Source organism: Schistocerca piceifrons, chromosome 3, assembly GCF_021461385.2.
Source record: "Schistocerca piceifrons isolate TAMUIC-IGC-003096 chromosome 3, iqSchPice1.1, whole genome shotgun sequence".
Classification (NCBI taxonomy): domain Eukaryota; kingdom Metazoa; phylum Arthropoda; class Insecta; order Orthoptera; family Acrididae; genus Schistocerca; species Schistocerca piceifrons.
Window position 1 is genome coordinate 530613377 of NC_060140.1, and position 15148 is coordinate 530628524.

The 15148-nt window shown below is 40.5% G+C and overlaps 1 protein-coding gene across 3 annotated transcripts in view; it reads left to right on the top strand.

The window, feature by feature from the left end:
• LOC124789349 (tripartite motif-containing protein 2-like) overlaps positions 1-15148 on the top strand; it is a 423313-nt gene that overhangs the window by 373522 nt on the left and 34643 nt on the right. For all 3 annotated transcript variants that reach the window (XM_047256674.1, XM_047256673.1, XM_047256675.1), the window contains exons 3-5: positions 1877-2136; positions 2343-2510; positions 14357-14572. In XM_047256674.1, the coding sequence (XP_047112630.1) occupies positions 1877-2136; positions 2343-2510; positions 14357-14572 (644 nt within the window). The remainder of the gene's footprint in view (positions 1-1876; positions 2137-2342; positions 2511-14356; positions 14573-15148) is intronic.

A 15148-nucleotide genomic window follows, 5' to 3' on the forward strand; every position in this document is an offset into this window, starting at 1 on the left:
GTCTGCGATATCTTGAAACCAACTGCAGAGCTAAAATGATCGTCAGCGTGGCTTCGATCAACTCAGAGAAGGGACACAGCTGTCTGTTTTCGACTGCGCTTGCTCTCGATGCCTACGCTTTCTCTGACGTGACATCCCTCCCGACACTATGGGTGCTACGTTGCTCACCGCACAAACTGCGAGTAACGTAATGTCCGAGCATAGAGCATGAGAGGCTTTCGAGCAGCAATTGTAGTGACTGCTCTGTGGGTGTATAGTTTAGCTGCAGTAACTGGCAATTCGTTGGCCCAGGTTGGATCCTTGCTGCTACCAACATTTTTTTCTATTTTATTTTATACTTCACATTGTTAAGCAATTGTTCGTAAATGCTGTCTTGTTGGTTTGAAACCTTTGTAAATATCAAATTATCAAAACAAAAGTCCCTAGAATATTTCGCCTGAGTGGGCCAAACGAAAAAGTAAGACGCTCTCTAAAGATTTACGCATAGAATACGATTTAATTACGATTACTACTTTGTAAGCCAAAAGGCAATAGGCACATTCGTAAAATTTTGCACAAGCCGCCGCTTCGAATAATCATTGTCAAAAATTTCCGGAAGTATTTTAAATTTGTTTATTTCCTTTCGTTTTATGAATAGGGCTAACTCTAAAAGCAGGGGGAAGTTCAGGACAAATTTGTAATATCAAAATACAATCAGAATGCTAAATACAGAAAAGGTACATGAAGGCAAGTTTGCAACATTGACTACTGGTGTAAACACCTAAATAGATGAAGTCGTTAAAGTATATCAATATATCACAGCAGACGGCATCTACAGACAGCTTGTAGAAAACACGAGTTATCTCAAGATCCATGCGTAACGGATGGCTCGTGAAACACTTGTAAACTCGGGATCCGTGCACAGTGTGTAAATCACCAGCCAGTGGGGTAGTATCTCTGACCACTTTTGCCGACTATTATACTGCAATCTTCATTATTTAGTAGGGATAACCACCACTCACCGATATTACTTCTACTAATTTTCATTCTCAGCGTCTTGACTACCTCATTCCTTTTTCACGGCTGGTTTTATAAAATCGCAATAAAAACTAATTAATTTTCTTGTAGACTTGAAAGCTTCTCTGTAATTTAGCGATGTGACCTTACATCCTTATGGAAATGTAATTGAAAAATTGCATGCAGACGTAAGGAAGTAAATTGAGAATCCTTCGAAATTAAAAGTAAATATGATACCCAGTTTAGTTATCCGTTTGCCTTGCTTTAAGCAAAGAATAATTCATTTTCCACCGACAGTGTAATATGTCCACTTGTAGCCTTTAGCCCAGGTAGATTAAGCAGCCATTATCATCAATGATAACTGTTATTATTTCTTTTAGTGGTAGTTTAATAGCTATTATTCACTGTTAGTACGTACTTGACTTGTTCGCAATTCAAACTTCAGAAACAATGCTTATATAAGTTCAATTGTCAGTCATCACTACGAGCTCTATCACCATACTAAATTTGGTGGCACTGTGATTAAGACACGGGATTTGAGAGCAGCAGGAATTTACATTAAGGGTTCAGTGATTTCACGAAATCTAGCAAATACAAGCATGGTTCCTTTGAAAAGGAAATGACCCAATTTCCTATCCAGTCCAATTCTAATCCAAGCTTGTGCTTTATCATCACTGACTGAACGCTAGACCCTACCTAGTCTTCCTTAATACGGACAATGCAGACTTACGTTTCGTATTGTTTCCCTACTTTACGCTATAGTTATACTTGGTTCTTCGCCATAACCATCATAACCATTACCCATTGTTGCTTTCTTTAGTCCTCATTAGCGTATTATTATCGCTCCAAAAGTCATATAGTGACGTGTTTCTCTGTGCAGGCATGTACGACGGCGGTGAGCACACACCGAAGTTGCTGCCATGTTCCCACACCGTATGCCTGCACTGCCTCTCACGCATTGCTGCATCACAGACGCGTGATACAGGTGCCTTTCGTTGCCCCATCTGTCGTGAATTGATTGCCATCCCACGGGGAGGTGTGAGCGCTTTGCCACCTTCTTTCCTCGTTAACCAGTTGCTCGACCTCATGAGCAGACAACGAAGGGAAGTCATTCCAAAATGCTCGGTGCACATTAACCAGGTAAGTGTTTGGTTCATTCGTGTGTATCAACCTATTTCATTTATCCCAAGAGTTCAGTGGATTTGTTTTGTTGATTATGTAGCATTAAGATATGACACAATGAAGGAAATATGTAACATATAATGTATAGAAATAGTCTTATGAATATTGTAACACTGTATGTTGAAATGTGACCTGGAATTAAGAGCTGGTTAAATGCTTTGTAGGAACTGTTGTTCTGCGAGACGTGTGATACTGTCTTTTGCACTCAGTGCACTGGAGGCAACCACAGTACAGCAGTAATGAACTGTGAACACACAATCATACCATTCTCAATAGCCATCAAGCGAATGTCTGAAATTCTGCTGTACAAGGCCAATGACTGCATATCAAAGGTTTGTTCTCTAACTTCTATACTATTTATGTACTGCACACACACACACACACACACACACACACACACACACACACACACATACTGGCTCCTTAATTCTTTGATGGACAGGCATCATTGTAACTAACCACATATGTACAGCCTTAGAAAGGGCAAACAACACACTTCACAGCTTACTGCTCAGAGGTGATCGTTCTCTAAACCAACGAAACATTATTTTTGGCTAAAGTTTCACTAAGTGACAAGAGAATCACCACACCATACTTCTGCCACATATTTACATGAGCTGATTTTCAGTACACAGGCATTGTTGTTCTTGGAAATGTCATGTATTGCTTCATATAAAACTTCAATATACAAGTGTTTCCTGTAATTGCTTATATTCTCAGATGCTAACGTTCCAAAAATGTAGTAGGAATATTATTTTTATTTAAATACAATTTTTTATACTTTAGACAACTTTGTGTAGTTATTCGCACTAACCACCATGATTCTGTTGTATGCAGTATATCCAGCCAAAAAAGAATGACAGAAGAGGAATGTTACTAAATAATATGTGATCAAATTCCTTCTAGTGACAACATAACCCAACATTCATGTGTCAAGCATTAGTGAGTGGTGATTAGCTGTGGAGACTATATGTAATGCCATTTTTTGTTGTTGTTTAGATGAATTTTTACACACCTGTTGTAGAACACACATTAAAATAATAAATGTAACGTCTTAAAGCTGAATCTAATTTAAAATATGTAAATTATTGTTCGTACCCATCTAGGGTAAAAAAGTTAATAAAGTCCATGGTGATATAAACATGAAAATAGTAGAGGGGTGGGTGGTGTGTGTGTGTGTGTGTGTGTGTGTGTGTGTGTTGTGTGTGTGTGTCTGTTTCATATATCAAACAAGGTTGTAGAATATGGATGATTAGGGGAACTATGCCACTGTTAGCGAAAATTTATTTTTAAACGTGGTTCGTAATCCACATCAAACTGTAGTTCTCCTTATAACTGGCTAGGTAAGTCAGTTTATCAGTCAGAGGAAGGAAACAGCATACCAATTCCAACAATAAATGCTTTATACATGATACTAACATGAGCGAACAGAAATGTTTTTGGTTAAGTGCAAAATGAACAAAAAAAGTTGTGTTAAGCAAGGTCTGAATTGTGAATGAAACACAAATGATTAAGTTTTGTTTTAACAGCACTTGTTGTGAGTATCGAAGAGATTATTTCTCATGTTTCAGTGAACATTATGTTGATGACATAGCATTCCATGATTCTCCTCGTACTAGAACAGGGAAAGCTCAGTCATAGTGGTAAATAGGTAAACTGTTGGTAGAATTTCCATCAATTTATAGAAATTTTATCCAATTACGATGCTGTCATTTCGAAAAAAAATCATTATGTGTATTATTGTTTATGTAATAGAAAGTATCATGTATGAAACACTGCTTGGCCACGTGTGCTTCATCCTTAAGTTTTTGCCTTATATTATGAAAATAAATGTCTGTCATGCCATGTGAAGTCACCAATCCTATTATTTGAAGGAGGAGCAGGAGGAGGAGGACACTCTTAGTTTACAACGCTTACCAAGAGAGTCAGAAAATCCCAAGATGGCTGAAGGAGAATGAATGACTGTTACACAAGCAGATCATCATACAACAAATTCAGTGATTAACGACACTACCGGAAAATTTTGTAATCGATATCTCGGTCTATTATTGGTTAATAAATTGTCAAAATGATCCTAAAAAAAAGTTCTCTGAAGATTTATCTACAAACCTTTTACACTCTAGAGTACAAATAACATGTGAATAATGGTGATGAAATCCAAGGGTGTCATTTTTGTTATTTAATGCAGCAAAGGCACGTGCATACAATAATTCAAAATGTTATGATGACCACCCTACATGAGACTGAACGCTGCTTGGTGGCACTGCGGGCGCACAACACAGCAATGAAATTTATAAGCTGAATAGAGAATCACTCATATGATGATCACCTTTTTTTTTATGTGCACCCCAAATCCACTCTGAGCTGCAAAGGGGGAAATCCACTGACAAAGTGCAGATTGTTATGCTCCTGCACCTTGGAATGAGCATCTCGGAAAAGTGAAGCTTGTAGGATGCTCGTGTTCTACTGTTGTGAGCACCTGCGGAAAGTGGTGTAAGGATGGTGGAACGATGAGTAGGCAACTATGTGTTAGACATCCACGCCTCATCACAGAATGTGGAAGTGAGGGGCTAACATGTACATCTACGTCTACATGGATACTCTGCAAATCACATTTAAGTACCTGGCAGAGGTTCATAGAACCAACATCACAATAATTCTCTATTATTCCAATATTGTACAGCGCGCGGAAAAAACGAACATCATATCTTTCCGTGCGAGCCTTGATTTCCCGTACTTTATTATGGTGATCGTTACTCCCTATGTATGTCAGCGTCAACAATATCTTCGCATTCGGAAGAGAAAGTTGATGAGCGAAATTTCGGTAAGATTCCGCCGCAACGAAAATCACCTTTTTTTAATGTGCATCCCAAATCCTGTATAATTTCAGTAACGCTCTCTCCGCGGTTTTGCGATAATACAAACCGTGATGCCCCTCTTCGGACTTTCTCGATGTACTCCGTCAGTCCTACCTGGTAAGGATCCCACATTGCGCAGCAGTATTCTAAAAGAGGACGGACAAGCGTGGTGTAGGCAGTCCCTTTAGTAGATCTGTTACATTTTCTAGATGTCCTACCAGTAAAACGCAGACTTTGGTTACCCTACCCCACAACATTTTGTATGCGTTCCTTCCAATTTAAGTTGTTCGTAATTGTAATTCCTAATTGTTTAATTGAACTTATGGCCTTTTTTTAATGTGCATCCCAAATCCTGTATAATTTCAGTAACGCTCTCTCCGCGGTTTTGCGATAATACAAACCGTGATGCCCCTCTTCGGACTTTCTCGATGTACTCCGTCAGTCCTACCTGGTAAGGATCCCACATTGCGCAGCAGTATTCTAAAAGAGGACGGACAAGCGTGGTGTAGGCAGTCCCTTTAGTAGATCTGTTACATTTTCTAGATGTCCTACCAGTAAAACGCAGACTTTGGTTACCCTACCCCACAACATTTTGTATGCGTTCCTTCCAATTTAAGTTGTTCGTAATTGTAATTCCTAATTGTTTAATTGAACTTATGGCCTTTAGATTTGACTGATTAATCGTGTAACTGAAGTTTAATGAATAACTTCTAGCACTCTTCGTTATTTAGGGTTAATTGTCAATTTTCACACCATACAGATATCGTTTCTAAATCGTTTTGCAATTTGTTTTTATCATCTGATGGCTTTACTAGCCGATAAACGACAGCTTCATCTGCGAACAACCTAAGACGACTGCCCAGATTGTCTCCAAAATCGTTTATATAGATAAAGAACAACAAAGGGCCTATAACACTACCTTGGGGAACACCAGAAATCACTTCTGTTTTACTCAATGACTTTCCGTCGATTACTACTTTCCGTTAATTACTACCTCTGACACGAAATCACGAATCCAGTCACATAACTGAGACTATTCCATAAGAACGCAATTTCGGTAGAATCTGCTTGTGTGGCATAATGTCAAAAGCCTTCTGGAAATCTAGATGTACGGAATGAATTTGACTTCCCTTGTCAATAGCACTTAACACTTCGTGTGAGTAAAGAGCTAGTTGTGTCTAACAAGACCGATGTTGTCTAAATCCGTGTTGACTGTGTGTCACTAAACCGTTTCTTCGAGGTAAGTTATAATGTTCGAACATAATATATGTTCCAAAATCTTGCTGCATATCGACGTTACTGACATGGGCTTGTAATTTAGTGGATTACTCCTACTACCTGTCGCCGCCCGCAGTGGCCGTGCTGTTGTTCTATGCGCTACAGTCTGGAACCGAGCGACCGCTACGGTCGCAGGTTCGAATCCTGCCTCGGGCATGGACGTGTGTGATGTCCTTAGGTTAGTTAGATTTAATTAGTTCTAAGTTCTAAGCGACTGATGACCCCAGAAGTTAAGTCGCATAGTGCTCAGAGCCCAGCCTACCTTTCTTGACTATAGGTTTGGCCTGTGCAAGTTTCCACTCTTTGGGCACAGATCTTTCGTCTAGCGAAGGGATATATATGATTGTTAAGTATGTAGCTCTTTTACCAGCATACTCGCCTGGTGCTCTGAAAGGAACCTAACTGGTATACAGTCTGGACCAGAAGACTTGCTTTTAATAAGTGATTTAAGTTGCTTCAGTACTCCGAGGATATCCCCTTGTAAGTTACTCATGTTGGCATCTGTTCTTGATTCGAATTCTGGAATATTTACTTCGTCGTCTTTGGTGAAGGAATTTCGGAAACTGTGTTGAATTACTCTGCTTTGGCAGCACTGTCTTCCATAGTATCTCCATTGTTATCGTGCAGAGAAGGCATTGATATATCTTGCCGCTAGCATACTTCAAATACGACCAGAATCTCTTGGGATTTTCTGCTAGGTTTCGAGACAGAGTTTCGTTGTGGAAACTATTATAAGCATCTGGCATTGAAGTCCACGCTAAATTTCGAGCTTCTGTAAAAGATTGCGAATCTTAGAGATTTGCGTCCGTTTAAGTTTGGCGTGCGTTTTTCGTTGCTTCTGCAAGCGTGTTCTGTGTATCAAGGAGGATTAGCTCTGTCGTATGTTAATTTGGTATAAATCTCTCTATTGTTGCCGATATTATTTCTTTGCATTCAAGCCACATCTGGTCTACACTTACATTGTTAATTTGGAAGGAGTGGAGATTGTCTCAGGAGTGCTTTTTTTTTAATAGGAATATTTTTCGTTAATTTTTGGACGATTTTTGGATTACAGTATCCAATCTCGCCACGACAACACTGTGTTCACTAATCACTGTATGCGTTTTGATCCTCGTTATTAGCTCAATCTACATCTACATCCATACCTCGCAAGCCACCTGACGGTGTGTGGCGGAGGGTACCCTGAGTACCTCTATCGGTTCTCCCTTCTATTCCAGTCTCGTATTGTTCGCGGAAAGAAGGATTGTCGGTATGCTTCTGTGTGGGCTCTAATCTCTCTGATTTTATCCTCATGGTCTCTTCGCGAGATATACGTAGGAGGGAGCAATATACTGCTTGACTCTTCGGAGAAGGTATGTTCTCGAAACTTTAACAAAAGCCCGTACCGAGCTACTGAGCGTCTCTCTTGCAGAGTCTTCCACTGGAGTTTATCTATCATCTCCGTAACGCTTTCGCGATTACTAAATGATCCTGTAACGAAGCGCGCCGCTCTCCGTTGGATCTTCTCTATCTCTTCTATCAACCCTATCTGGTACGGATCCCACACTGCTGAGCAGTATTCAAGCAGTGGGCGAACAAGCGTACTGTAACCTACTTCCTTTGTTTTCGGATCGCATTTCCTTAGGACTCTTCCAATTAATCTCAGTCCGGCATCTGCTTTACCGACGATCAACTTTATATGATCATTCCATTTTAAATCACTCCTAATGCGTACTCCCAGATAATTTATGGAATTAACTGCTTCCATTTGCTGACCTGCTATTTTGTAGCTAAATGATAAGGGATCTATCTTTCTATGTATTCGCAGCACATTACGCTTGTCTACATTGAGATTCAATTGCCATTCCCTGCACCATGCGTCAATTCGCTGCAGGCATTTCAGTACAATTTTCCATTGTTACAACCTCTCGATACACCACAGCGTCATCTGCAAAAAGCCTCAGTGAACTTCGGATGTCATCCACTAGGTCATTTATGTATATTGTGAATAGCAACGGTCCTATGACACTCACGTGCGGCACACCTGAAATCACTCTTACTTCGGAAGACTTCTCTCCATTGAGAATGACATGCTGCGTTCTGTTATCTAGGAACTCCTCAATCCAATCACACAATTGGTCTGATAGTCCATATGCTCTTATTTTGTTCATTAAACGACTCTGGGGAACTGTATCGAACGCCTTGCGAAAATCAAGAAACATGGCATCTATCTAGGAACCCGTGCCCATGGCTCTCTGAGTCTCGTGGATGAATAGCGCGAGCTGTGTTTCACACGATCGTCTTTTACGAAACCTATGCTCATTCCTACAGAGTAGATTTCTAATGTTCAGAAAAGTCATTATACTCGAACATAATACGTGATCCAAAATTCTACAACTGATCGACGTTAGAGATATAGGTCTATAGTTCTGCACATCTGTTCGACGTCCCTTCTTGAAAACGGGGATGACCTATGCCCTTTTCCAATCCTTTGGAACGCTACGCTCTTCTAGAGACCTACGGTACACCGCTGCAAGAAGGGGGACAAGTTCCTTCGCGTACTCTGTGTAGAATCGAACTGGTATCCCATCAGGTCCAGCGGCCTTTCCTCTTTTGAGCGATTTTAATTGTTTCTCTATCCCTCTGTCGTCTATTTCGATATCTACCATTTTGTCGTCTGTGCGACAATCTAGAGAAGGAACTACAGTGCACTCTTCCTCTGTGAAACTGCTTTGGAAAAAGACATTTAGTATTTCGGCCTTTAGTCTGTCATCCTCTGTTTCAGTACCATTTTGGTCACAGAGTGTCTGGACATTTTGTTTTGATCCACCTACCGCTTTGACATAAGATCAAAATTTCTTAGGATTTTCTGCCAAGTCAGTACATAGAACTTTACTTTCGAATTCATTGAACGCCTCTTGCATAGCCCTCCTCTCACTACATTTCGCTTCGCGTAATTTTTGTTTGACTGCAAGGCTTGGCTATGTTTATGTTTGCTGTGGAGTTCCCTTTGCTTCCGCAGCAGCTTTCTAACTCGGTTGTTGTACCACGGTGGCTCTTTTCAATCTCTTACGATCTTGCTTGGCACATACTCATCTAACGCATATTGTACAATGGTTTTGAACTTTGTCCACTGATCCTCAACACTATCTGTACTTGAGACAAAACTTTTGTGTTGAGCCGTCAGGTACTCTGTAATCTGCTTTTTGTCACTTTTGCTAAACAGAAAAATCTTCCTACCTTTTTCAATATTTCTATTTACGACTGAAATCATCGATGCCGTAACCGCTTTATGATCGCTGATTCCATGTTCTGCGTTAACTGTTTCGAATAGTTCGGGTCTGTTTGTCACCAGAAGGTCTAATATGTTATCGCCACGAGTCGGTTCTCTGTTTAACTGCTCAAGGTAGTTTTCAGATAAAGCACTTAAAAAAATTTCACTGGATTCTTTGTCCCTGCCACCCGTTATGAACGCTTGAGTCTCCCAGTCTATATCCGGCAAGTTAAAATCTCCTCCCAGAACAGTAACATGGTGGGGAAATCTACTCGAAATATTTTCCAAATTATCCTTCAGGTGCTCAGCCACAACAGCTGCTGAGCCAGGGGGCCTATAGAGACATCCAATTACCATGTCTGAGCCTGCTTTAACCGTGACCTTCACCCAAATCATTTCACATTTCGGATCTCCGTCAATTTCCTTCGAAACTATTGCACTTCTTATCGCTATAAACACGCCTCCTCCTTCACTGTCCAGCCTGTCTCTGCGGTATACATTCCAATCTGAGTTTAGGATTTCATTACTGTTTACGTCTGGTTTCAGCCAACTTTCTGTCCCTAGTAGTATTTGTTAATGAGAGCAGTTCTGGGACCTTTCTATAGACGCTCCTGCAGTTTACTATGAGCACATTAATATTGTTATTCCCTGTTGCATTTTGCCTACTCCTACCTTGCCGCGTCTCAGGAGGCGTCTTGTCGGGTCTAGGGAGGGAATTCTCTAACCTAAAAAAACCCCATGTGCACCCCACACGTACTCCGCTACCCTTGTAGCCGCTTCCGGCGTGTAGTGCACGCCTGACCTATTCAGGGGGACCCTACATTTCTCCACCCAATAGCGGAGATCTCCGCAGAATCGTCTGAGCCTCTGGTTTAAGCCTTCCACTCGGCTCCAAACCAGAGGACCGCGATCGGTTCTGGGAACGATACTACAAATAATTAGCTCTGATTCCACCCCACAAGCGAGGCTTTCCGCCTTCACCAATTCCGCAGTTCCCACGAACTGAGGATGACCTCTGAACCCAGACGGCAGGAGTTATTGGTGCCAACATGAGCAACAATTTGCAGTCGGGTGTACCCAGTGCTCTCTATCCCCTTGGGGAGAGGGTGGCCCAACCGCGCCCGGTACCCGCGAAGATGTCTCGACAGCAGGGACAGTGGGTGAAGCATGTAACACCTGGGGTGAACCATGCGACGCACCAGACTCCCCACTGCCGCTACACTCCGAGGCAGCAGCCTGAAGACGGCTGACAGCGGCCATCAAACACGCTCAGCTGCTCGCGAACAGTGGCCAGCTCCTCTTGCGTCCGTACACAGCAGTCACACATCCGATCCATCCTAAGGAATCAATTTACTGAAGAGAGTTAATCAACTTTTAACTAGACTGCTAATTCACTAAAGGCGGCTGATTATTGACTAAACTGTGATTGCTAGCCACTTCTTGTAGAAAACAATGAAAATAGCACTATCTGTCTCTGGACTGTATTGAAAACAAACACTAGCACTACTGGCACTATGGTTGACTAAAGGGACTCTCTCTGACTGTATTCAAAACAAACACGAAATCTATGGAACACTATTAATAGCACTCGACAATTAAAGCTTCCTAAAAGCAAAAACACACGGAAGAAGAAGTGACAAGTAAGACAAATATAGTTAATACTTAAATTAAGGTAGCTCGCTGCACAGCAGACGTGAAGCAGACGGCGGTTAGGAGTTGCTAAGAGTTCAAGTGTGTTTTCACAACCGTTTACTATTAACGTGGGCACATGAATTAACTGCTCATAATAATTTTCAGAGAACGCGTTTAGCACAATTTTGGATGCACAGCACCTGGACACAGGTGGATGGGGCTATGCTATGGGGGACAGTGAAATGGTTCAAATGGCTCTGAGCACTATGGGACTTAACAACTGAGGTCATCAGTCCCCTAGACTTAGAACTACTTAAACCTAACTAACCTAAGGACATCACACACATCCGTGCCCGAGGCAGGATTCGAACCTGCAACTGTTACAGCAGCGTGGTTCCGGACTGAAGCACCTAGAACCGCTCGGTCACAGCGGCCAGCGGGGGACAGTCATCTGGGCTTCTATTGGACCTGTGGTTATAATCGGGGGGGGGGGGGGGGGCGCCATGGCAGGTACCAATTTGGAAAAAAGCCAGTATTGGTTGACTTCTGCAGTTCCCTATCCCCCAGCATCTCTAACAAGGAGTGTCAAGTTAAGAGTTCACTCACACACACACACACACACACACACACACACACACACACACACACACACACACACACACAAAATTAATTTAAACTTCCTCCAATACATCTGGTAGCTTCAAGCACTTTTCAAAGGAACTCACCACGCGACAGCGTTCTGACTTAGTTGGTGCCTGTCAGCCTTTATCGCACTTAGTTGCCGCATTAAATTTGGTTCTTGCAGTTTCTGGGGATTGTGATTGTTAGGAAAACAAATGGAATTGAGACATTTAATTTTTGTGATAAAAGCTAAGGATTCTTATGTGTTCCAACCATAATAATTATGTTTTTCAAATGTATTTGGATTATCAATATTACATTAACTTCACTAAAGTCAGAAGTCAGTCCCATACTAAGGAAATCAGGAGCGGGAGCAAATGAGGGAATCCTGCTTGTACACCTTAATGTTGTATTGTTAAGGCTGAAAGGGAAAGGAGAGGGTGAAATCCGATGCAGGGACATAGTCTACTACTCTCAAATAGTACGGAGAGGACTGTGAAGCATATTAATGTTAGTGGTATTGAGAAACAGCTGAAATCCTTAAAATTGAACAAAGCTCGAGGGCCCGATGGAATCTGTCAGATTCTATACTGAAATTGCAGGTGAGTTAGCCCTTCTTCTAATTATAATCTATCGTAGATCCATTGAACAAAAAACCATGCCCAGTTCTTGAAAAAAGACACAGATTACACTGTCTACAAGAAGGTAGTGAGCTCAAACATAATGAGGTATCTTGAACAGAATGACCTCCACAGTGTAAACCAGCATGGATTCCGAAAACAACAATCATATGTAACACAACTTGACCTTTTCTCACAAAACATAGTGGATCAAGCCAATGAGCTAGATGTTGTATTTCTTGATTTCCAAAAAGCATTTGACTCAGTACCACACTTACACTTATTGTCAAAAGTATGATCATATGGTGTATTAAGTGAAATTTGTGACTGGATTGAGAACTGTGCTATGGAAGACACAGCATGTCATCTTGGTTGGAGAGTCATTGTTAGATGTAGAAGTAACTTCTGGTGTGCCCCAGGGAAATGTGTTGGGACCCTTGCTGTTCATGTTGTATATTAATGACCTAGCATGCAATATTAAAAGTAAAATCAGGCTTTTTGTAGATGATCCAGTAATCTATAATGAAGTACTATCTGAAAGAAGCTGCATAAATATTCAGTCAGATCTTACTAAGATTTCAAAGTGGTGCACAGATTGGAAACTTGCATTAATGTTCAGAACTGTAAAATTTTGCACTTCACAAAATGAAAAAAACCATAGTTCCTATGATTATAATATCAATTAGTCGCTACTGGAATTGGCCAACTCATACAAATACCTAGGTGTAACACTTTGTAGGGATGTGAAATAGAATGACCACACAGTTTCAGTTTGGGTAAACCAGGTGGTAGACTTTGGTTTATAGGTAGAATACCGTGGAAGTGCAATCAGTCTACAAAGGATATTGCTTACAAATCACTCATACAGCCTGTTATACAATATTGTTAGAGTGTGTGGGACCCATACCTGATAGGACTAACAGGGGATATTGACAATATACAGAGAAGGGCAGCATGAATGGTCATAGGTTTGTTTGATCCATTGGAGAGTATCACACAGGTATTGAAGGAACTGAACTGTAAGACTCTTGAAGATAGACTTAAAAATATCCCGAGAAAGTCTATTAACAAAATTTCAAGAACCAGCTTTAAATGATTACTCTAGGAATATACTACAACCCCCTATATATCGCTCACATAGGTATTGTGAGGCATTCAAACAGTTACTCTTTCCATGTTCCATACACAAATCAAACAAGAAGAAATCCTAATAACTGGTACAATGGGACATACCTTCTGCCAAGCACCTTATGGTGGTCTGAAGAGTATGAATGTAATGTGGATGTAGACATAGTGATCTGTCCATTGGACAGGGTCATTATCAACATTCTAAATCTCTTGGGTGTGTCTTGGAGTGAGGCAGTGTGACAGGCATTTATGGAAAGCAACTTTATGCAGCCTTCTCCTTCTCCTCGACAGCCAAATTTTTTGAGTTTTGAACATTTCTGTCACACCAACATTCCAAGCAGCATTGGTATTAGCATTAGCATTAGCAGTCTTGGCTGTTCAACATATCCTACACTGAATTAATAACAGATTGTTTATTGTGTAGGCTGCAGCAGTTATGTTGAATGGAAGAATAATGGGCAAGTGATGGGAATTAAGAACTGCAGAAAACCAATCTTAAGATTGATGATCAAAATGGCAATGATACTTTTTGAAATTTTATGGGAAATACATTAGTGATATTATGGAATAAAAAATAACAATAAAATGCTTTTAATTGTAATGCTTATATCCCTACAGATATGAATTAAGTTGGAGTTATATTGCTAAAGTATTATATATTGAATAAAGCGTAAGTTAGAAAAGTAATTGGTGCATTTACATAAATTATTTGAGACGTTAACATGTTCTTTGGTCATATTAAGTATCATCTCCAGATAAAAGATGTTAAATTGTTTCCTTTGTTGCAGCTGTCGCAGGCTCAAGATGCTGTAAGGCAAGAACTTCAGAGGTTGGATTTGGCAGCAGAGCAGTGCCTCGATCAGGTGAACAGAACATTTGCTGATGTGGCTGCACAACTGGAATCTCGAAGGCAGGAAATGGTTACTGCAGTTAGAGATGCCTGTGAAGAGAAGCGACGTGTACTCGAGGAACAACTCGCTCTCATTGATGGGGAAAAGAACAAAGTCAGTGTTTCACATTATTGCTTCTAATATAGCGCACTAAATGGATTATTAAATTGGTGATGTATCATTCTTTGTCTAATACTGTGCTTTACCTTTATCCCCTTAAATTCATCACAGGATTTCTGTCTGAGTGCAAAGGCAGGCTACTGATAAAAGTTCATTATCTTCCATGGCCAATGTTATTTTGAATAAAATAATTTTGGGTTTTAGGTTGCTTCACTACAAAACTAGAGCAATTAAGTTTCTTAGTAGCTCTAGTTTTATTATGATGCTGCCTGATCCCCAAAATAATTGCAACAAAAAAATAAAATAAAAAAACAAACTACAGAGTTCTGTGCTTCATCTTTCATATTAAGTTCTATCCAGGGTATATAATGTCCTTATCCTACAGTCACCATTTGATTTTAATTGGGTTACTGGGCATCATGTGTAGAGCATTTATGGCATGCCTCGTTTTATGCTCAAATCTTGGATATGTGATTATGTGGAAATGACAGTTGCAAAGCAAACAACTGAAAAAGGATAAAAGAAACATGCAATTAAAAGCCAAAACTACTTATGTACGTTGGCTGATGT